The sequence below is a fragment of the Corythoichthys intestinalis genome, chromosome 2 (assembly GCF_030265065.1).
Source record: "Corythoichthys intestinalis isolate RoL2023-P3 chromosome 2, ASM3026506v1, whole genome shotgun sequence".
Classification (NCBI taxonomy): domain Eukaryota; kingdom Metazoa; phylum Chordata; class Actinopteri; order Syngnathiformes; family Syngnathidae; genus Corythoichthys; species Corythoichthys intestinalis.
In genome coordinates this window covers 74732661-74757954 of record NC_080396.1, presented here as the reverse complement: position 1 = coordinate 74757954, position 25294 = coordinate 74732661, and the positions used below count along the sequence as shown (strand labels likewise).

At 40.6% G+C, this 25294-nt stretch overlaps 1 protein-coding gene across 5 annotated transcripts in view; it reads right to left on the bottom strand.

Moving 5' to 3' along the window:
• rerea (arginine-glutamic acid dipeptide (RE) repeats a) overlaps positions 1 to 25294 on the bottom strand; it is a 403494-nt gene that overhangs the window by 29859 nt on the left and 348341 nt on the right. For all 5 annotated transcript variants that reach the window (XM_057829516.1, XM_057829515.1, XM_057829518.1 and 2 more), the window contains one exon: positions 14094 to 14174. In XM_057829516.1, coding sequence (XP_057685499.1) covers positions 14094 to 14174 — 81 coding nt within the window. The remainder of the gene's footprint in view (positions 1 to 14093; positions 14175 to 25294) is intronic.

Here is a 25294-nt window from a genome sequence, read left to right as displayed (position 1 = left end):
ATTGATTCAGGGGCATTTTGGGTTCATCTTTTAATATCGGGTCATGGATGCATTACAGTTATGAATTTACGACTAAATTCAGTTGAAAAACAAAGTGGTATCTTGGTAACAAATGGTGGACACGGCCGCATCATAGACTTAAACATCTTGCAACTTAAAAAAAATTGTATTTCACGCTATAAACCCGCTAATTTATGTCATGTTTCCTTCATGAGGCAAAAGAAGAGAAACTTTTAGTCGACATGACACTGTCAGAGCTTTAACAGACCATGGATGGCGAATCGGTCCCCTCCAGGCTTTCAAAATTACGCTTGACTTACGATTCACCCTACAACCACACTGCTCCTTCATGAATTTGTAATCACGGAGGCAGTAGAAGCTGCTTACAAGTAAAAAGAAGGTACAGGAAAATACACGCCTCCGTTTTACGAGCGAGTCCCGAGAGCCGCAGTTCATACGGTGCTTTCATATCCATGATTATAAGTGTTAATGTTTCATTCGGGTATTGATTTCCTGATTTATTCGCCCCGCTCGCTCATGAGATTGCGCCGCGGAATGTTTGATTAAAGTTCAATTGACTCTTCCGGCGGAAGGGCGAGGAGACGTTTCACTCTTCATTTGTAGCGCCGAAGTGCCGCCCGACGTGTTCTTTTGTTCCTGTTGGAGCGGTTGCCACCCGTGCGGCCGCCGGCGCACTGATCCTAATATCCCCGCATTCAGTCAGCCTTCTCGCTTAATCCTCGGACAGACGAGGCCACAGCACAAACATACGCGGCCGGCTACAAATCCTGGCATAGACTTCACTGTTGTGCGGCCTCTCTGACAAACGGAGTAAAATGTAAAAATACTATGTTGGGCTGTTTGATACACCAGGTGACTTCCTGTTGATTTAAATGCATTTCAGGGTCATTTCCTGTTGAATTGGTGCATTGTTGGGTTAGTTCCTATAGATTTGGGGAAATTTCAGGGCCATTTCCTGTGGATATCAGGCCACTTCCTGGTGGTTAGCTGTATTTCAGGGTCACTTCCTGTTGACTTGGGGTCATTTCCTGCTTATTTTGGGGTCAATTCATGTTGATCACAGGTCACTTCCTGTTGATTTGGGGGCATTTCAGAGTCTCCTTCTGTTGATTTTTGGTCGGGGTCACTTCCTGTTGATTTGGTGCATTGTAGGGTCACTTCCTATTGATGTTGGGAAATTTCAGGGTCACTTCCTGTCGATATCAAGTCACTTCCAATTGAGTTGGGGCATTTCAGAGTCACTTCCAGTTGATTTTTGGCCATTTTGGGGTCACTTCCTGTCGATTTGGTACATTGCGGGGTCATTTCCTATAGCTTACTGCACCAATGCTATTCTTAAACCGCAAGGCTGCGTGACGTCACCATCGTAAAGCGGAAGGGGGTCAACATAGAAGCGTGCTCGCATGCAACCAATGCTAGTAATGCTTGTTTTCTTCCGGTAATCTATCAAAAAAAGAACATGCCAAGTAAACACTGCTGCTAAGGAACTTGTAGAAACGACTCTAGACCTTATGGCATTTAAAGGATGTTTTCTACATACGTTTCCCGAAGCCAAAAACTTGGACGAAAAAATGTGAAGAATGGATCAACTTGCACGGACGTCTAAAAGACCAGTTTAACGCCAGCAAGGTGAAACTATTCACATTCATATGCAGTAAATATTTTGTTGGGGGCCATGGTCCGACAGCGGACGAAGAGGTAAGCCATTTTGATATTTTTACTTATTTTTTAGCGTGGCGTTTTGCCGTGCTGCTTCTGACAATGAATGACCTGTGAAAAACTAAAACGGTATCCGACTGCCACTGTTGTTGACAGACAAACCAGAGGATATAATGTATTAGAAAGAAGGCATATGGTGGTAAATGATAGATTGTGTATCCAGGAGAATGTCATTTCAGTGGCGTAAGGCAATGCAAACAAGAAAAAGGGGTTGATAAAAAAGCTACAGTGTATCACAAAAGTGAGTACACGCCTCGAATTTCTGGCTGTCACCCCAGGAGGAAGCCTCTTCTGAAGACAGTACACAAGAAAGTCCGCCTGTCTCATCAGACAATAGGACATGGTTCCAAGTAATCCATGTGCTTTGTTGACATGTCTTCAGCAAACTGTTTGCGTGCTTTCTTGTGTACCGTCTTCAGAAGAGGCTTCCTCTTGGGGTGACAGCCATGCACACCAATTTGATGTAGAATGCGGCGTATGGTCCGAGCACTAACAGGCTGACCCCCCACCTCTTCAATCTCTGCAGCAATGCTGACAGCACTCCTGTAACGAGTCACATGACATTTTGGAGGGAAAATTACAAACAGTACTCAATTTGGACATTTCGGGATGTACGTAGTTTCTAAGGGGTGTATTCACTTTTGTTGCCAGGGGTTTAGATATTACTTTTCATTGTGTCAAAGTGTCATTTTGTCAGTGTTGTCCCATGAAAGATATACGTAAATATCTGTAGAAATGCGAGGGGTGTACTCACTTTTGTGATACACTGTACCTCTGGATCACGTCTTTTTCCCCGTCTTTTTCAGCCCTCGACACTCAAGCCATCCCTTGAACTGAACATCTGTATGTTCTTCCACATCTTTACCATTGAATTTGGAACCAGGGACATCATTTTCGGACAGAAACGGTAGGTTTAGCTCAGTAAACATCTCGTTCGTACTCTATTTACACTCATGTAGCATGAGGGACAAACGTGAGTTTGACCCCCCTAGCAACAGTTGCTAACCGCATGAATATTAATGAGCAAAGGTGACCTGTTACGTGCGGTACGCTATTGATTTCCAGTTTTTTCCTGTTGATTTTGGGTAATTTCTGAGTCACTTCCTGTTGATATCAAGTTGATTTGGAGCATTGCCGGGTCACTTCCTACTAACTGCTTGCCCAAATCCTGAGCGACGATTGGAAACTGTAATGTTTTTAGCATTAAGCCTTCGTCAATAACTAGTTGAGTTTGCCAATACGTTAAAACGAGGTTAGCAATAGGTTGAAACGAGCTGTCAATACGTTAAGAGCTTTGTGCTTCCGTACAAAACCATCCGCGTCTCCTGGAAATATTTTAAAACACAACAGTGAGTCCAGGAGTTCGAAACGCGAACCGCAGCAAAGAAAAAGGGGTTACAAGTTCTATTCTTTTGTTTCCTATACATGAGCATTGTCTGTTTACAACATAAACCCTAAAAAAATAAAAAATGTCCACGGATCGATTTTGAAAACAGATGCTTCACTTCAATGACACCAGTTACTGCTTAGCTATTAAGGTTTGCAATTTGACACCTATTGAGTTAAGCTTATTAACATATCAGCTCCAATATTCAAGCCACGTTTTGCACTCGCCTCCAAATAAAAGACATATACACGCCTCGTCGTCCTTCTGCAAAAGGTATTAGTGGAATAGTAAAAAGATGTCGGTTGGGAGAGCAACGCGCATGTGAAAGGCAGCTAAAGAGACAAGCCTTCCCTGCTGTGCAGAGCCTTTCAGCGGGAGAATGACTGAATAAGCTTTGCTTTCATAGGTCAGGGATGCACACGCTGAAGAATCAGCACTCGTGTTTTTCCCGCTGTAAGCGCTTTTCCCAATGAAAGCAGATTGGATGACAACAGAGCCTTTTTTTTGCTGGAGGCTCGAGTCTGCATGTTCTGCTGATAAGCCCGACCCCCCCCTAAAAAAAATACAACAGAGCTCAATTATTCAGCTAACTATAGCTCTCTCAGCTCCATGTTTCAGACAAAAACAATTTGTCTAGCCTGTGCTTTTGCCTCTTCTTGTCACTTAATAGAACATCAATACTGAGCTACAGCAATTGAGTTAGATCAGGGATGTCGATTAGATTCATGTGGGCCGAACCAGTTTATTTTACCTTTGTATGTCATTCGTTTATGCTAGGTTTGTATTCATTGTTCGGTCAAAATATTTGTTTGTGCTGCTATCGTTTTATAGATTTCGAGTGACGACGTCATTCGCAGCTTTTCCGTAACCAACTCCCGCAACTGACGGCGTGTACCAACTCTCCCAACTAAAGAGGGGTGTCCCAAAAACTGGCACAAATGTAGCACAAACAAATGGCCATTCGTTTACGCTACGTTTTGTCCGTAAAATTGTTCGTTTGTGCTATCATTGTATAGATCCCGAGGGATGACGTCACTCGTAGCTTTTCCATATCCAACTTTCACCGATGACGGAGCGTACCAACCCTTTTCTATTACAGAGGAGTGTCCCAACAACTGCCACAAATGTAGCACAAACAAATGGCCATTCGTTTATGCTACGTTTCGTCCGTAAAATTATTCGTTTGTGCTATCTTTTTATAGATCCCGAGGGATGACGTCACTCGCAGCTTTTCCGCATCCAACTCCCACCGATGACAGACCGTACCAACCCTTTTCTATTACAGAGGGGCATGTCAACAACTAGCACAAACGTAGCAGAAACAAATGGCCATTTGTTTCTGCTACGTTTGTACTCGTTGTGCGGTCAAAAATTTTGTTTGTGCTGCTAGGGATTTATCGATTTCGAGCGATGACGTCACGCTCAGCTTTTCCGTACCCAACTTCCGCAACTGACGGAGCGTACCAACTCTCTTAATTACAGAGGGGTGTCCCAACGACTAGCACAAATGTGGCACAAACAAATGGTCTTTCGTTTATGCTATATTTGTGCTGTAAATTTTTTTATTTGCGCCAGTTGTTGGGACACCCCTCTGTTACTGAGAGAGTCGGTACGCTCCATCAGCCGCGACGGAGGGGCTGCAATTGACGTCATCACTCGAAATTAATCTCACTATATCTATAAAATGAAAGCACAAACAAAAAATTTTACAGCACAAACGTAGCATAAACGATCTATGATTTTGGGGCATTTCAAGCTCATTTCTTGTTGGTTTTGGGGCATTTTTCAGTCACTTCCTTGTGAACTCATTGGCTGCTATTGACGGCACTCGACATTCAATCTATTTTGACTTGGGGGGTGGGGCAACTGAACGAATGTGCAAAGTGCAGCAGTGCACACACTCGATCACACAAATCTGCAATTGTAAGGCGCCATGGTCATAATAAAAGCATGTGATTTTGTATGTACAAGTATGAATGAGCTCCAACGTGCCCGTCAGGCAGAACAACCCCACCAGGGGGCCGGAAGCGGCGCGTTAGATCATTTGCACAACATGGAATCTGTTTGTTGGTACTTCTGATAGCCGCCTCCAACTGTCCGGGCATCTGTCATTTGAACCCAAGTATTTATAAATCAAACTCTCGCCCAAGGTTCTTCCTGTCGATCTAAGAACGTGACAATAAATTTAATTTGATGTTTGAGCAGATCGGTAGAGGGCAAACATCTGCTTTGTGATAAAGATAAAACAGTTTTTTTCCCCCCGCTGTTGGACATTATGTTAATGACATGACCTGGAGGGCTCAGATGCTTCGTTTTTTTTTTCAGAGCGAACAGTGATGAAACACTTCAAGGTCTCTCTAAACCACTAAAAAATGGTATTAAAAACAACAATTTTGGCTGTGTTTCATTGTTTTTTCGTCAACGTAACGATTCTAAGCTAAAAACACGTCTCGGGAGGCTAAAACATAATGAGACGAATGTTAGTTTTCGTCTGATGAGGCAGTTTCAGTCATATGTTCACAATGTGTGACATTCTCTTATTGTACGTGTAGTACATCAGCCTGCATGGCAGAAGTGAGTGGGTCATGTCACTCATGTGACGTGCTCCGCCCCTCACCCTGACTGTGTTTAGGATACTACACTGCGCTCCAGGCTCGCTTGTTTTGAAACACATGGTAAGATTCAACTTCAACTTAAGCTATAGGAAAAAAATGCCTATATTTCACCATTCTATGTATTGTTGAAATCAAAATTCAGGTAGTCCCCGGGTAGTTTCCGCGCAAGTCAGAATTAACCATTTAAAATTTCAAAATAAACTATCCTATATGTCCAAAAGTATTACATTTTGTTTAATGGTGTAGGATACACTGCCCTCAGGTGGCAGCATTGGGTCTGGCTGGACTGTCGTCTTGTATGACTCAAACGTCTGACATGGATAAAGTATAGCTGCACTGTGGTAAATGTTGGCCCACATAATGCTGTAAGTTGTTTTAGGTAATATATGCTCGTGGATGCATTAGTAATGAAATTTATAGCTACAGTTTGTAGAGTTATGTGTGAGCGATTTGCTATGAGAGTTGTAAATACGTCAGCATTCATAGCATTTAAGCTAGCCTCAATTTGTGAGGCAAATTAGGCTAATTTAATCTACTAAATGCATATATTGATCAGACTAGATGGACGTTTGAACACCAATCGTTTTTTTTTCCCAAGTGTTTTATTGTTAAATGTGTGTTGTTTTGAACATACAGTGAATCACAAAAGTGAGTACACCCCTCGGGTTTCTGCAGATATTTAAGCATATCTTTCCATGGGACAACACTGACAAAATGACACTTTGACACAATGAATATTCTATGTGCAGCTTATATAATAGAGTTCATTCATTTACCCCTCAAAATAACTCAAAATATAGCCATTAGTATCTAAAACCTTGACAACAAAAGTGAGTACACCCCTTAGTGAAAGCTGTCAATATTAACATACAATATGTCAACTGTCAATATTTTGTGAGGCCACCACTATGATCCAGAACTGCCTTACTCTCCTGGGCATGGAGTTGACCAGAGCTTCACAGGTTGTCACTGGAATGCTCTTCCACTCCTCCATGACGACGTTGCAGAGCTGCCGGATATTTGAGACTTTGCGCACCTCCACCTTCGGCTTGAGGATCCCCCAAAGATGTTCTATTGGGTTCAAGTCTGGAGACATGCTTGGCCAGTCCATCACCTTTACTCTCAGCTTCTTCAGGAAAACAGTGGTCATCTTGGAGGTGTGTTTGGGGTCACTGTTATGCTGGAACACTGCCCTGCGACCCAGTTTCTGGAGGGAGGGGATCATGCTCTTCTGCAGTATTTCACAATACATATTTCCCTCAATGGAACGTAACTCTCCAACACCTGCAGCACTCATGCAACCCCAGACCATGACATGACCCACCCCACCACCATGCTTGACTGTAGGCATGACACACTTATCTTTGTACTCCTCACCTGATCGCCGCCAGATATGCTTGAGACCATCGGAACCAATTATTAATCTTTGTCTCATCAGACCATAGGACATGGTTCCAATAATCCATGTGCTTTGTTGACATGTCTTCAGCCAACTGTATGCGGGCTTTCTTGTGTAGTCTTCAGAAGAGGCTTCCTCCTGGGATGACAGCCATGCACACCAATTTGATTTAGAGTGCGGCGCACTAACAGGCTGACCCTCCACCTCGTCAATCTCTGTAGCAATGCTGACAGCACTCCTGCGATGATCTTTCAAAGAAAGCATTTGGATGTGACGCTCAGCTCGTGCGCTCAGCTTCTTTGGACAACCAACCCGAGGCCTGTTCTGAGTGGACCCTGCTCTTTTCAAACGCTGGATCATCTTAGCCACTGTGTGCAGCTCAGTTTCAGGGTGTTGGCAATCTTCTTGTAGCCTTGGCCATCTTCATGTAGCGCAACAATACATCATTTAAGATCCACAGAGAGTTCTTTGCTATGTGGTGCAATGTTGGAACTTTCAGTGACCAGTATGAGAGAGTGTGAGAGCTGCACTACAAATTTGAACACACCTGCTCCCTATGCATACCTGGAACTAGTAACACTAACGAGCAACATGACATTTTGGAGGGAAAGTGACAAGCAGTACTCAATTCGGACATTTTGGGATGTAGTTTCTAAGTGGTGTACTCACTTATGTTGCCAGGGGTTTAGATATTAACGGCTATACTTTGAGTTATTTTGAGGGGAAAATAAATTAACTATTGTATAAGCTGCACACGGACTACTTTTCCTTGTGTCAAAGTGTCATTTTGTCAGTGTTGTCCCATGAAAAGATATCTGCGGAAATAAGAGGGGTGTACTCACTTTTGTGATACACTGTAAGTGTACAAAGTGTGTGACAGCTTAACAACGTGTCAAGAGTGAAGGAAGTAAAAATCTTCAAAAACACAATTTCTTTGTTTGCATTGCATGTTTCCTCAGTTAAAAACTGGAAACAAAGCTTGTTCACCGTGACAACCATTCTGGACTAAAAGGAAAATGGTGGCAGCAAGGCCAGTCGGACGACACACCCACTTCCCCCGATGGGCCGCCTTTATGCCATTTTATATGAAGCATTCCTGAGTGTTAGTCAGGCCTGCTTTGTTTACACAGCGCTGGGTGCTTTACCCTCAGATCTGGCTGTTGGAGCCAAGCTGACGCCTCAGGGCCGGTGCAGCTAAATAGGCTCTAACAGTTGGAACAGACTAGTATTAACCTCCAAAAACATCCAAGGGTCTTTATGCTGTGTGCTAGAATAAATTGTGGTTGGGACCCTTGTTGTTTTGGTCAAGAATGATGAAAATACTTTGTCGACGTACAATTTCTTCATGACGATGAGCTAAAGATGTGTCTTGAGAGTAGCCAACATAACAAAACGAATGCCAGTTTTCGTCTTACGAGACGAAAATAAGCCATAGTTTCCGTTATATGTTCACAATGCGTGACATTTGCTTATTGTATGTGTCGTTATTCAGCCTGCAGTGTTTGGGTCGTGTCACTCATGGGACATTTCCTGCCCCAGCACCCTGATTATGTTCCGCGATCCATGCTTGTTTGTTTTGAGCCACGTTGTCTGATTTGTTTTCTTATCTTAGCAAGAGAGAATATGCATGTTTGGTTTAGCCTTTAAAGGTCTGTGCTGACTAAATGACTAAATGTAAATGGTAGTGTTACCATAGCGTTCGTGTTAACATTAGCATCAATTTTAGTATGAGTAAGGGTTGACCTTTCTGTATTTGACAAACACATGACGAAATTCATCACACACTAAATGTAACTGGTAGTGTTAGCCTAGCGTTCGTGTTAACATGAGCATCAACTTCACAATGAGTTAGGGTTGACCTGTCTGTATTTGAGAAATTTCGAAATTCATCACACACTAAATGTAGCTCGTAGCATTAGCATAGTATTCTCATTAGCATTCAGCGGGGTGAGCGTCGTCTTAAACTCTCGGGCAACTTTTTTAAATACAGTTTGTGGCGTCCAGACGAGTATAATTCATTGGAGATAATGTACCGTTTTCCTGCTAAGTGTTTATTAACATCACACTGTTCCGCGTCAATCTCGTGATTTACCTCTAGCGCCCCCTGCTGACGGATTTCCATCATTATGACTGTAAATATTCAGTCGAAATTGTTGGAAAACTTTATTTTTGGATGAAAACTTCTAATTTGAAAGAGGAAAACAGTTCTGAGGTTGCTTTGACGAAAACAACATCAGGAATATTCTAACCCGATTCAGCCGATTCCGGTCAAAAATGCTACCCCTCCACTAGAGACAAACACACTCACTGGTGTCCTTCAAGGTAGGCTTGGCTCCAGTCATGAGTGTTTTGAAAAACATGGTAAGATTTGTTTTATCTTGTTAAGAGAGAATATACAATGTTGATTTCACCTTTGAAGGTCTATGCCGAGTCATCATCTCAGACTAACTAGTATAACTTGTAGTGTTAGCATAGCGTTCACGTAAGTATTAGCATACACTTTAGCGTGAGTAAGCGTTGACTTGTCTGAATTTGACAAACACATTTAGAAATGAGTAAAATGTGACCAGATTAGGGCTGTAACGATACGATTAATATCACAATTTTTGACCTGTACTTCGATAAACAAATTTTTTTTTTTTAAATGATCAAATATTTTAACAACATTTTACACTAATACTAACATGTTAATGAAAAAAAAAAAAAAAATCACCTGAAATTTAAAAGCCCATACGCAAAATAAATGCATAAACACAAATATGACCATTCTCTATTCTCCCAAAATATTAATAATAATCATAATAACACGTTTGCGTCACAAATCTATTTAATGCTGCAACGATTAATCGATTAACTCAAGTAATTCAATGAGAAAAAAGTTTTGAATCAAATTTTGCTGCTTCGAGTATTCGTATACTTACAGTAGCGTTGCAATGGTTTGTTTTGAAAGTGTTTGCATTTAGTTTTATTGATTTAGGTGGATACACTGCCCTCTAGTGGCAACAGCGAATATGCCATAACTCGTCTAACATCGCTGAATCCAGCTGTTTAGACCAACATAAGATATAATTTTGTTTGAGCTGATGTTTTTATGCATTTTTAGTTTAGTTTATAGGCATATTTAGCCCTTTTTTGTGGGAATATGTGTTTGATTGATTTGAAAAAAGTGTTGTAAAAAAAAAAGTGAACATTTTATAGCATTTAAACTAGCAGACTTTTGCCTTGCAAAAGCCAATTGTTCTTTTATCGTATTGAGATCCTCATTTATTTATTTATTTTTAATACCATTTGAGGTAAAGCTCAGGTGTTTTCATTTATTTTTAAATGAAAGTGCAATTTTGCATCGTTTAGAGAAACACTCAGAAATTTTATTTTGTACTCATGTTTAATGCTCTTTTGAAAGTGCAATCTTAGCAAGCCTTTGTTTTACATGTCCTAAAATTTATTCTGCAACGCATTAAATGTTCCTAATCCGATGACTCGATTATTCGAACTAACCAGTTCACAGATTAATCAACGACTAAAATAATCGATAGCTGCAGCCCTAATTTGATCGTCTCACACCACAATATAGGATTGTGTATCGCAACTATCGAGATTTTGATGTATCACGATACTTTGCATTCCAAAAAGCTATCGATATGCACCAGCCAAATTCGAATTACCATTTCAAAAACGTGTCACTGTTTGGGGGAAAAAAAAAAAAAAAAAAAAAAAAAAAAACAACTTCCGCACTTTCAAATGGACCAACCACAAGCTTCATTGGTAACTTACGTAAACGTGTCGCCGCCGACACGTCCGGTGTTAAAGGGTTTTACCTGAGACTATTTTCGTCCAAAAGACGAGCATTAAACAGACCAGTATTGGTGTCCAAAAAAATCCTTTATAGTCTTTACTACAGCTCAATAAATAGTGGTTGGGACTTTGTACAATAGCATTTATATGACATGCTTCTTTTTGCCTTGCACCTGGCTAAGCAGAAGCATGTTAGCGGTTAGCGAGAACATACAGATTTATTACTGTAGTCCTGTTCTGGAGGTAGGGATTTGGAGGAGGGAGGAAATAAACAAGAGCTTTCCTGCGGGTATTAACCGCCACTGGCTTCGATCAGCACAAACGAAAGTTCAATCATAAGCAGAGTTTTCCTCTCGGGCAGTGAGCTAACATCCAAGCCTTCTCAGCTTTATTCTCTACTCGCTGTTACACTGCTCTGTCATTTCTCCTCTTTTTTAATGTTTAAGGGGCAGTTTATTTTCCATTTAATGAGTCTTTCTCTGCCGTGTGGCTTTGGTATGCCTAAAAGCTGGAGGATAGCGATTACCTCTCCTCCAAAAAAAGACTCCCCGCCACATTGAAGCCAATGAGGTGGACCGCGAATATTTTGTTTTAGTAATAACTGAGCAGTCTTTGTTTTTAACAGCTTCAGCGGGGAAGCCCGGGCTTCCCTCTCCCCAGCCACTTCATCCACCTTTTCCAGGGGGATCCCAAGGTGTTCCCAGGAGACATAAGCCAGAGACTTCACTATCAGTTGACGGGTCACGGAGCCGATCCGTAGGGGGCCTATTTTCAAAAACTTAAAATTCAAATATTTTCAAAACCAAAGGGGAAATTAAATTAACTATTATATAAACTGGACACAGACTACTTTTCATTGTGTCAAAGTGTCATTTTGTCAGTGTTGTCCCATGAAAAGATAAATATCTGCAGAAATGCGAGGGGTGTACTCACTTTTGTGATACACTGTATTTCCATGAGCAGTGACATTAAAAGGGGTGTACTCACTTTTGTGATACACTGTATTTCCATGAGCAGTGACATTATAAAATTCGAAGTCATTACCAAATAAAAGCACGATTTTTTGTGTTATACAAGTATAACAAAACTTAAAATGGCTAGTATAAAATTCTCAAATTTTACACTACATGCAAAAAAAAAAAAAAAACACCAAATGCAGAGATAATCACCTTTATTTTCAGGATCAATAGCAATATTTAACATATCATACGCTTTAGCCCAAAATAGCACCTTAATTTTTTTTTTTTTAATTTAGTGCAAGTTTTCAACAGCTAATAAATCACTCCATTTTCACATCATAAACTTAATACCCCAGATAGCAGACCGACGTTGAAAAGATGCGACGGACGTTAAATATATGTTGGATCAACATTCCGCTGCCGATCTTATATCGTTGAATCAACATCACTTTTGCCCAATCAATTAATGTTGTTTCAACGTTGAAATCCTTAAAAAACCTAAACGTCATTTCGATTATTAATAATATTGGAACAACGCTGAATCAATTATATGCTTTCGACCAAAACACCTGCTCATCCACAATTCAACTGACTTTTCAATCATATTTGACGTCAAAGATTTTGATGTCAACCATACTGATGATTTTGATGGAAAATCAACATTTATTCAATGTCGGTCTGCTATCTGGGATTTGAGGAAAGAATGAAGAATCATCTTAATTTTACTCAACAAAAGCAAAATTTGCATTTTTCTATGTACAATCACAACTTATTTAGTTGTGTTTATAGCCTTCTGTGTCCAGCCATTTCCAGTCGTGGAGGACATATGTTTACAACATCTGGAGCCACGCTACCAGATACCGAGCCGTCGCTACTTTTCGTATTCTTTGTGAAAAACATGCCGAGAACACCAGTTTCACCACAGACATTTGGACAAGTGATGTCAGTCAAGTAAGCATGCTTAGCATGACTGCACTGTCGTTAGATGATAATTTCAACATGCACCAAACCACACTCCACTCACAAAAACTGCCTGGGTCACACACAGCAGTGGCAAGTAATGCATTTAGTACACTGCAAATTTATACCGTCTTAATTCGATTATTTTTCTTAAATCTAATCAAATAATTTTTCTCCATCTTGTTTTGAGTGTTAAAAACGAGTTAATGGATGAATGCGTCAGATTATTCCACTTACATGAATATTAGTATGCTTTCAAATATTGTTTTGAACCAAATCCATGCTTGAATAAAGAAAATTTCTGACAATCAAGTTTTTTTAAAGATTAAATACAAAAATTCCTTGCTTGAAATCAGGATGTTAAACTTATGAAAATGAAGCTTATGAAATTTACTTGAAGCGCTGGCAGATAATTCCACTTATTTCCAATCGATTTACACGGAAAACAAGGGAATGTAACTAGTTTTAAGGAGGTGTGTTTTTTGCAGCGTAGTAATGTTATGTAAGCTGGGAATGGCTTACTTTTAAAGGCATTTTTGTGCAACTTGTTGCCAAAAGTTTACCATTACACAATGTTAGACAATCTGTCATTGTTTAGATTTTGGAGTTTACTAATTGTTCACATTTGATGTGGAAAAATAGCAATCAATTCTATTTTTGCACAGTAATATTTGCTCGTGTATACTTCAAAATTTTACAAATATATTTTACCGTAATAGAATTATTGGCTTGACATTATCGGTTGGAAGGAGAAAATTATCGGTTTAAAAAACGTATTATCGTGCATTACTAGACATAACAGAGTGGACACTAACAGAGGGGACATTTTGCGCTAAAGCTAGCCTTCAGCCTAGCCTTGCTAGCATAATCACTACCATGACTTGATGAGAAATGAAGTTTGGTAATATGTAGGTACAGTTTAGCAAAAATTTTTTTTTTTCTACCCTTGCACCTGGGGGGCTTTGTAGTTATCTACTTCATTACAGGTATAAATGGTTATTTATGAATAATTTTAATGTTCATATTTCAATCTGGTTTTACCCTTGTTATATGTTTGAGTAGCGCTTGGAAGGAATTATGTGGGTCATTATACGAAAAAATCCTGTTACGAAAGCCACTCCGAAACAAATATATTCATATCTTGAAGTACCAATGTATATGTCTCAGTATAAATATTTCACATGTTTAACACCCCGTCAGTTTCCTTAAACATTTTAAAAACGAAAGGGAAACCGTACCGTTTCTTTGTTTGGCAGGAGCTCCTTCCGGATCCTGAAGAAGTTCTTGCCGAACTGTCTCAAGCCTTTAATGAAGCGCTTCTGTAAATTTGACAGAGAAGAGAGAGACTGTTAGCTATTGCGATTGTTCAAAACTGGAAGATACATTGTTTTCATTTCAATTCAATGTGGTTGAATTCTGAACTCGTGCACAGCAAACAGTTTCAAGTGTGGTGCAAACATTGAAACGTCAAAGTAAAAGAGCAATGACAAGTAGGGAAATACACAAAGTTTAAATAGCAAGCAGAGGTGGGTAGAGTAGCCAATAAATTTACTCATGTAAGAGTAGCATTACTTCGGAATAATATTACTGAAGTAGAAGTCATTCAAAAAATGGACTCAATTACAAGTAAAAAAGGACTCGGTGAAATGAATACTCAAGTCATGATTAACTGCTTTCAGATTTTTTTTTTTTAACAATTGAGTACTTTTTTTAGCACTACGTCATCTATATCAACTGTAATTATTATACAGTACTATAACCTATTACACGACCCTTTTAGGCCAATAAAATCCACTAAAATGACCACTAGAAAAACAGAAAAATGAAGCATCTCCTGTCCATTGTGGAGAAAACACTTCCTACAAAGAAATCAAAACGATCATATTTCCGGTTTTGTGGTGCTTCAAAGACGGCACGTGATTGAACAAACCGGCGTGATCGTAGGACTTCCGGCTGCAAGCTTGTGTGTGGTCATGTGACTGCATTGTTACGTCCGATTGGTATCATGGAGTCCCGTACCGACGAGGAGTTTGACAATATATCGAAAGGCGATATATCTTGATACTTTGTAGCCCAAAGGTGGTCGATATGCTCCCACCAAGAATCAATATATCATTTTAAAAAGGGGTCACTGTTTAAAAAAGGAACCAAAAGGTTGCTAAAGAGCCCCTAAAGGGACATCAACAAAAATAAAATAAATTGAAGCAATCGGGTGCACACCAGAAAGTTTTTTTCACGTACTTCACGCCAATAATACCTGACATTTATCTATTCTGCTTGTGCTCACTCTAATGCTGAGAACAATATAGACATACCATCATAAGAGAAAGTAAGAATTGCTTTGAATCCTGTTGGAAAGGTTAAGTCACAATGTTCAACAATTTATTTACATTCCATTCTTTTGCACTACTTAATGCCATCAGCGTTTGACCTCATTGTTTGTGATTTATTATTGTTATCTATCTGTTATATTTGTAATTTGATAAAGAATTTAAGTGTTCAAAAATAGTTTGGGGCAGCCTACAAAACAGCAGGTATCATACGGTGAAGAGAACAAGTATTTGAACACTCTGCTATTTTCAAGTTCTCCCACTTAGAAATCATGGAGGGGTCTGAAATTTTCACCGTAGGTGCATGTCCACTGTGAGAGAAATAACCTAAAAAGAAAAATGCAGAAATCACAATTTATGATTTTTTTAAACGATTTATTTGTGTGATACAGCTGCAAATAAGTATTTGAAGACCTGAGAAAAGTAATATTAATATTTGGCACAGTAGCCTTTGTTTGCAATTACAGAGGCCAAATGTTTCCTGTAGTTTTTCACCAGGTTTGCACACACTGCAGGAGGAATCTTGGCCCACCCATCAGTCAGGTTTTAGAAACACCGAGTTTGAGCTCCCTCCAAAGGTTTTCTATTGGGTTTAGGTCTGGAGATCGGCTAGGCCATGCTAGAACCTTGTTATGCTTCTTACGGAGCCAGTACTTTGTTTTCTTGACTGTGTGCTTCCGGTCATTGTCATGTTGGAAGACCCAGCCACAACCCATCTTCAATGCTCTGACTGTGGGAAGGAGGTTGTTCCCCAAAATCTCACAATACAGGGCCCCAGTCATCCTCTCTTTAATACAGTGCACTCGTCCTGTCCCATTTGCAGATAAACACCCTCAAAACATGATGCTACCACCCCCATGCTTCACAGTAGGGATGGTGTTCTTGAGATAGTACTCATCATTCCTTTTTCCTCTAAACATGGTTAGTGGAATTATGACCAAAAAGTTCTATTTTACTCTCATCTGACCACAGAACTTGCTCCCATGACTCCTCTGCATCATCCAAATGGTCATAAACTTGGAAAAGGGGGTCCCAGCTCTTTTCAGGTCATTCTACACTCCAGTCGTGTAGTTCTGGGTTGATTCCTCACCTTTCTTAGGATTATTGAGACCCCACGAGGTGATGTCTTACATGGTGCTCCACTCCAAATGAGACTGACCGTCATGCTTAGCTTCTTCCATTTTCTAATGATTGCTCCAACAGTGGGCCTTTTTTCACCGAGCTGCTTGGCAATTGCTCCGTAGCCATTTCCAGCCTTGTGGAGGTGTACAATTTTCTCTCTGGTGTCTTTGGACAGCTCTTTGGTCTTGACCATGTTATAAGTTTTAGTCTTACTGGTTGTATGGGGTGGACAGGTGTCTTTATGCTGCAATCCACCTTAAACAAGTGCATCTGATTCAGGATAATACATGGAAGGGAGTTAAGACTTTTAATAGGCGGATAACAGGTCTTTCAGGGTGAGAATATTATCTGATGGATAGGTGTTCAAATATTTATTTGCAGCCGTATTTCACCAATAAATCGTTAAAAAAAAAATCATGCATCGTGATTTCTGGATTTTTCTTTTTCTCACAGAGGACATGCACCTACAATAAAATATTTCAGACCGCTCCATGATTTCTAAGTGGGAAAACTTGCGAAATAGCAGGGTGTTGAAATAATTTCTTCACTGTACATATATTTTAAACAATGCAAAAACTCAAAATCCTATTCGGACTGATTTTTTTAGAATTTAGACTAAATTAAAACTTAACTAGAACTTGAAAATAGCTTGACACGAATGGATATCCAATTGAAACGTGGGGGAAAAACACCTGACTTTTAAGTGATGTGTGCTATCAAGCGTAATGACATTCTTAGGTAAGAAAAAAAAAAGTTCTTAGGTTTTTTGAGTGAAAGTAGTGAATTTGTTGTTGTTTTTTTCTAGTCGCATCTGAGATGCAACTTTTGGCTGTTTTCAAAAATGTACACCTAAAATAAAGACAATAATTGTCTAAAAATGGTTCAATATTAGGTGAAATGTCTTGTTGTCTCATGTGTATTTACAATTGCTTTTTGCCCTAAAAAAATGTTTTATCCGATTACTCGATTAATGGATGGACTTTTCAGTCGAATACTCGAATACTGAAATATTCGACAGCTGCAGCCCTATAACGGAGTGAACGTAAGGCGTTAGTACCCACCTCTGGAGGGAACAGATGTAAAACAACAGACACATGTTGATCACAAAAAGAAGTTGGAAAAACTTCCACATTTAAAACATGCAAGATGACAGTTTTACTTATGTACCTAAATGTTTTTGAATGGTGAAAATATAATACAACTAAATTTAAACACTAGGATGCCTGAAATTGACACACACTGGAAAGTAAACAAGCGTCATGAGAAGTCTACTTTTCTTCCCAGAACGGAACAGTCTAAATCCACCTATTGTCCTTAAAGAGGCACCGACAGTAACCATAAAAAGCAGAGGGTGAAAACATTCATAACCAGTGAAGCAGACAACTAACAGATTCACGTTCTTGTTCCTGAGGCGAGCGTTTCCACCAAGTAACTCCGGCAAAAAAGCAAGCAAAAGTCCTGCTGGATCAGCTCGAGCTTTTGGATCCAGCCGGCAGGAAACAAAAAGAACTGGAAAGTAAATCCACAACGATTCCGACTGTGCAAAGCTGTTTTCCCTCTTGTTTTTTTTTTTAAACAGCAAGAAATAGCTTGTCACCCTCGCTCTTCCACTACAAAGGGGAAGGCTTTACATGTGATCTTTCTGCAAGAGAGCCTCTGGTTTGCAGCAGGAGATAAAATCCGGAATGGAGCTTTGCGCTTCCCTTTCCCGGGAGGGAATGCCGACATTCCAACATGTTGCAACGCCTCAAGAGTAGACGTCAAGTCTGGCACCCCACACGCAAACAGAAATGTTTCAAATCCTGAGCAGCCTTTACGAAGGGAGGCTCTCTTGATATGTGATGTGTGGAGAAAGGAAGGTTCTCGGACATGGAAAAAATAGGAGATGAGTGAGAGGGAAAACCAGACACAGAGTATTAGGAGTTCATTTTCCATGCAGTGCACTGTATGTTATGTAACCAAAACACTGTTTAGTAGAGTGGGAGACAAAATGCCAGAATTACGAGAGACAAAGCCAGCAACTAACAACTCTTTTGGAAAAGGACGTGCCTGGAAAGGAAATGTCTGAGCTGAATTTGTTCATTTCAGTTTCGGGAAATAAGGAAGAACCAAGTAGCAGGAGATATAACTAAAAAAAAAAACCTACGCCTGCAAGCAGGACTAAACGGGCCCTTGCAGTTTGGCGCAACTCAGATGTCACACAGCTCAGGGTGGTGGCAGATCATCTCATGAGTACCTAACTTGCTCGAAACTCGTCATTTTTGGGGGGATTAGAAATACATTCACAGACCTAGGAGAAAAAACCTTTATTGAAGAGGGTCCTACAAAAAGGAGGCGATACTGACCTGTGCAGCCACGCCCTTATTTAAAACCAAAATGAATCTTAATTGGGCCAATTCGACCAAGTGTGCCAAATTTCGTGGCTTTACAAGCTGCGTAAGTCCATTAAAAAAATCTGCTTTCTTTTAATGGCGAACAGAGGGTTGTCACGGCAACAAAGACATGTGGACATGGGCCTTAAAATGTAGGATTACAAAAGGTCTTGTAAGTACACTAATGTGAGATGTGCTTTAATGCTTTTGCACAATAACAGTATTAACAATATTTACAATAGTAAATGCATTTATGTGTGTTTAAAACTAGGTGTTATGAAAGTTTCTGTTTTCAGTAAATGTCACCATAATGTTTCATTCTGGTTTCTGCTTGATAAAACAAAACTTACGCATGTGCAATGAATGCTCTCCAACTCCTTAATAAAAAGGCTGCGCTCCTCAGGGGGAGGTTTAGATAAGCTTGTTGTGAGCCACACGGCCCGCATCAATCTTTCTCCTGACGGCCGTTAGCGTAAAAGCTTTATCTTCGTCTCAAGTCTGATTCTTCCTCCGTCCCTTCCTAGGTCTTTTGTTGTTTTCTTAGTTCAAGTATTAAGTTTAGACCTAACAACTAACCAACCTGAAATGAACAGGACATGCATAAGTAAAATGAGTGACTTTCTGTTGCCACTGGTTGGCGCTGTAGGGCTGATGCAAATGACCCTTACAGGACCCTTCGGGGTACGACTCTCACCAGGCACTATCAGAAGTGAGGAGCAGAAGTATTGCACCTCTTGTGATTTTGCAAGTTCACCCACTTAGAAAATAGGTAGAGGTCTGATAATTCAATCATAGATGTATTTCCACTTATAGAGACAATCTAAAAAAAATCCAAACCTCACATTGTATGATTTTTAAAGATAAATTGTAATTAACTAGGGCGCGTAAGTATTTGTACCCCTGAGAATCAGCAATAATCATGACACTCAAAGAGTTGTCAGTCTACCTTAAAGTGCGTATGACACCAAAAAGCATGTTTATTTCATATTTCACGTGGGGTTTTATGCTCCTGAATGAAATGGACCGCTTGCGCGGGAGCGCCCCTCCTACCCCCTCAGCCTATGGCGTTATGTGCGGGCAATAATGGATCAGAAATTGCAACTTTGTGTTAAAAATGGCCACAAATACAGCGATTACAAAGTACACACTGCAAACTTAGTTTAAATAAAGGACTATTTAATTACGTTTGATCATGGACGAACTAGAAAAAGTTCTCCTCAGACACATCCTGCTATGTTAGCTGCACAACAACTGCACGCCGCTCTCTGTTTACGTCTTCGCCGTGTAGTAAAGGATTATTTCACGCCATATTCGTGTCGACCATGTGGGAGCTACGTGCTCCTCCGGCCGGTTTGTCTGGCGGTACTCTCCAGCTGCTTCCCCGGCGAGCTCTCCTGTCCATAGCAGGGGAACGAGCTGTAACTTGCTCGCCGCCCGGCGGGTTGCCGTTCGGCGAAGACAATCAACAACCCCGCCGCCGTGTGAGATGATCCGGGCTAGGTTTGGGTGATTTTTTGCTTCGAAAAGCAAAAATAAGACTTTGAGAAGTCACTAGGCTCAGGTGAGCATGTCGGCTAGCTGTCACGCCTCTTGGTATGTTTACATTCTCCGAAGCCGGGGCAGGGAAATGACAAAAGCCCGACTACTTACCGTGGCATAAAATATCGTTCGGGAGGTACGACAGTAAAGGTGAAGTCGACAGTTTTGACCATTATGGAGTAATTTTGCCATGTCGTACTAAGTAAATGCATTTTTATTATTTCATATTCCATTTAGCACAAGACTGTTATTTGTCATGACCATACCATTTATTTAGCAATTGGGGGAAAATACTTCGATAAAAAGAATATCCTGTAAAAATATTGGAGAAACTGAAACAATGAAGTTTTGCGGCTCTCTTCGTCGCATTTCCCTCGTTCTGAATAATTCCCCCTTAATGGGCGGAATTCTAAATCAGATGAAATCATTACCCTGCTGACGTCATCCTCCTGTTGGGGACGGTAGAGCCCTATAATTGTAGGCGTGGCTAAACGGCGGATTAAAAAACTAATTTCTCATCATCTGCGCTTTGCCAAATTGTTGTATATAGTCGAATCGCCTCAAAATATGATTCTAATTCACATGATAATGCTATTTAAGACTTTTTATCCTGTCGTACGCACTTTAAAAAAAGTCCACCTTCACCCCATGAGTAACCACCCACCCACCACCCGGTTAAACTCATAACTGTCACTTGTGCACCCCACAGTCAGTCATAATCCAACTGCTACCATGGGCAAGACAAGAGAGCTTTTGAAAGACACCTGAGAAAAAAATTGTTGAGCTTGACAAAGCTGCAAAATGCTTTGAGACAAGTGGAACACAGCTTGGTGAGAATAAATCAACAGTTTCAGCAATTGTTAGAAAATGGAAAAGGATAAACATGACTGATAATCTACCTCGGACTGGGGCTTCATGTAAAATCTTTCCTTGTGGGGCGTCTCACTCATGATGAGAAAAGTGAGGGCTCAGCCTAGAACTACACGGCAGGAGATGGTCAATGACCATAAGAGAACTGCATGCACAGTTTCAAAGGCTACTGCTAGTAGAACACTACGGTGCAATGGCTTACAATCATGCATTTTGCAGAAGGTTCCCCTGTTGAAACCAGTACATGTTAAGCCCGTCTGAAGTTTGCCAGGGACTATCTGAATGATGCAGAGGGGTGATGGGAGAAAGTCATGTGGTCAGACCAAAAGTAGAACTTTGTGGTGCAAACTTTACTGGTTGTGTGTGCAGGAAAAAGAAATATGAGTACAATCCTAAAAACACCATCCCCACTATGAAGTATGGGGGTGGAAACCTCATGCTTTGGGGCTGCTTTTCGGCAAAGGGGCCAGACGAAATTACTGTATAAAGCAGAGGATGAATGGTGAAATGTATGGTCAGATTTTGAGCCACAACCTCCTTCCCTTAGAAACTTGAAGATGCATCATGGCTGGATCTTCCAACATGACAATGATCCGAAGCACACAGCCAAGCTGACCAAGGAGTGGCTGCGTAAAAAGCATATCAAGGTTCTAGAGTGGCCTAGCCATTCTCCAGATTTAAAGCCAATAGAAAATATTTGGATGGAGCTGAAACTTTGCGTTTTGCGGCCGCCGTGCAGTTGGTAGCTGGAGTTGTCCTTGGACCGAAGGGTCAGTGGTTCAATTCCCGGCTACGGCTGCACACTGTCGAAGTGCCTTTGGGCAAGGCACTGAACCCTGATTTGCCTCCAATGGGTTGACAGCGCCTTGCATGGCAGCAGCCCCATTGGTGTGTGAATGTGTGCGTGAATGGGTAAATGTGTGCTAATGTAAAGCGCTTTGGGCATGGTAACCATGCAGATAAATGCGCTATATAAGTACTGTCCATTTACCATTTACAAAGGCTTCTGCACTAAACATTAGCACAGATTTTCTCATGGGTCTAAATACTTATGAACCCCAGAAAATAAAATAATAATAAAAAAAAATATTGAAAAATCCTACAATGTGAGTTCCAGATTGTTTTTTTTTAATTATGTCTGTATAAGTGGAAATACATCTATGATTGAAATTTCAGACCTCTACCTATTTTCTAAGTGGGTGAACTTGGAAAATCACAAGGGGTGCAAATACGTCTGCTCCTTAATGTAGCTCTCTGAATTCCCGTTCAAATTTCTTCAAATATATTCCAAATAATTTTGCCTTTTGCTTGTCTTGTTATGTCTTCATTTTAGTGTTGCATCCTTGCATCAAATATGATTTTATGGTGTAAAATGTATGCAAATGGGAATGTTTTTTCATGATCTGTGCAATCCACGTTGCCCATAGGTCTGTTGTACTTTCTCAAACCAAGTGTGAGTCAACCTTCCACTGAGCAAACCAGTTTATTCTCCCATTAGTTCAGGTCCTGCGCAAATTATTTCTTCAGTTACTGTTCAAGTTGTTTCATAACTTGCTAATAAGCTATTTAGTTTGTTGTTGAATGAGCTTGAGTGACATTAATGATGTATTATTTCTGTCTCTTGTGGGGTGAATATATTGTTTGGATACATCTACAGGTAACTTTAAAGTATTGTTGATGTGCTAAACTTTGACTAGCAAGTGTATAAAGGCTAAAGCTTGTACTTTTACTTATCATGACATTGGCAATCTAAGGTCCTCATGACGAGTGATGGTGAGAACCAACTGACTCCAACCAATTGGCTCAAGAAAGTGTTAATTTCTCGAAGCTTTATGTGCGCACGGTACCACCTACTGGCTAAGTGTATAATCACAGTTGTCTCTCAACCACGTGTGATTCATTGATTTATGTTGTGTGTGTGTCTGTTGGGAAGCAAGTCATTTAATAAATATTGTTCGACTAAATCTTTGATGTACATCGTAGGGCTGCTGCTATCGATTATTTTAGTAGTCGATTAACCTATCAACTAGTTAGTTCAAATAATTTAGGAATCGGATTAGGAACATTTAATGCGTTGCAGAATAAAGTTTAGATGTTAAACAAAGGCTTGCTAAGACTGCACTTTCAAAAGAGCATTAAATGTCGTCACGCATATCAAGGTAGTAGCAGATCGTCCCCCTCTCATAATCTCAGGAGAACCTAACATACTTGAAACTCGCCTCTTTTTCTGGGATTGGAAATACATTCACACAACTAGAAGGAGGCATGGTGCCCCCTACTCATGGGCACCATGCCAAATAGGTAATACTTCAATGCAGTCGTGTTCAGGCTTGGGAGACCTCACATACAGTGCATGCCAGGTATGAAAAAGATTGAACCAGGGATTGGATCAGGGAGTTATTAGTCATTGACTGAATTTGGCATTTTGCCCCCCCCCCCCCCCCCCACACACACACACAAAAATGCCGACTTTGGCACCCTACCCAAGCCAAGCCCGAGAATGGAAACTCAAAATTTTGATAACTTTAGATCTCATAAGCCTCATGAACAGTCTCGCCAATTTTAAGGAGGATCCAACTAACTCCCTAGGCACCAAGGTCTCAAATTGGCAGCCTGTAAGTCGCTAAACATTTCACATATCCAAAATACCCGATTCCCTGTTGGGTTAGGAAGATGGGTGCATGGGACTTTTTGGAGCAGTTTTGCACAACGCATCAACTCCCCAAATTTCATTGCTTTACGTTCAAAAAACCTAATATGATAGGCCTTTTTGACAAATTCAAGAGGGCGCCACTGAGCCATTTAAGTTCACGCCAAAGCTGCATGTATTTGCAAAGTTTTCTGAGCATGTTAAGGCCTCAAAATTGCCCATTTTCATTTGCCCCTAAAAAAGAATAACAATAATAATAATAATAATCCTTTGCATTCCAACAGGGCTCTCGCACCACTTGGTGCTCGGGCCCTCACAAGTAAAAAGCCCAGATATAAAAACTGAAACACTTCAGTTGCATGAATTCACACTGAAGGTGAAGCGTTTGATTAGCCAGCAGATGGAGCAGTCTACAACCACCACGCAGCCTATCAAACCACACCTGAACAAAAAAACACCCGCATCAAAAGCAACTCACTAGATTTGCCCCTTTGAAATAGCGTCAAAACAATACTATTTGACTCAGAACATTTCAGTTTATCAAGCAAAACTCCAGCCGAAGAAATGAACTAAAATATTCGACAAGTTTGGATGTACCATATTTCTGCGGAATAGCCATAAGCTCAGTTTCTAGCTCCGTCCTAATTATGTCACCTTAATTATGTTCCCGACTATATCATTTGGAGTCTGTCATGTGTTCCCCCTCCTCCCCTTCACTTCAGTTTTCTTTCCCTCGCTGGCTCCCTCCTCCCTCCTCTACACGTCGACTCGTTTTAAGACTCCATTTCAGCTCGCTGCTCTCCAGCCCAGCTAATAAATCATCCACCAATCTGTGCCCCGAGTCGCTATGGCCCAGCTCCGATTGCTCAGCCCTCCGTTGCTAGGCAACACGGCACCAGAGGAGGGGTTTGGAGGAGTCGGAGACTGAGAGGAGCGGAGGGGTGGGGGTGGAGGTTGGGATTCAGGGTTGCCAGATGGGAAAGACAGTTTCTAGCCCAATTTCTCGGTAAAACCCGCCTAGTTGGATAAAAAGCAGCCCAAACCTACTGCTCCAGAACATTTTAAGAGTGGGACAAAAAAGTATCTAAACCTTTTGCAATTGCTCACATTTCTGCATAAAATCACCATCTAATGTGATCTGATCTTTGTCAAAATCACACAGATGAAAAAACTGCTTTAACTAAAACCACCCAAACATTTAGACGTTTTCATACTTTAATTAGGATAACATGCAAACAATGATAAAATGGGGGAAAAATTAGTAAGTGAACTTTCTGCCTACAGAGACTTAAAGAGCAATTGAAATCAATTTTTACCATAGCAAACATTTGAAGTCAGTTGTGTACCCAATCATTGATGAGTTGTTTAAAGCTGCACTGCCCACTATAAAACACACACCTAGTAAGAAATGTCTTGATGAGAAGCATTGTCTGATGTGCATGATGGCTCGGTCTGAAGACCTGCGATCAAGGATTGTTGATTTGTACAAAGCTGGGAAAGGATACAAAACCATCTCTAAAAGTCTGGATGTTCATCAAGTGACAGTCAGAGAAGTT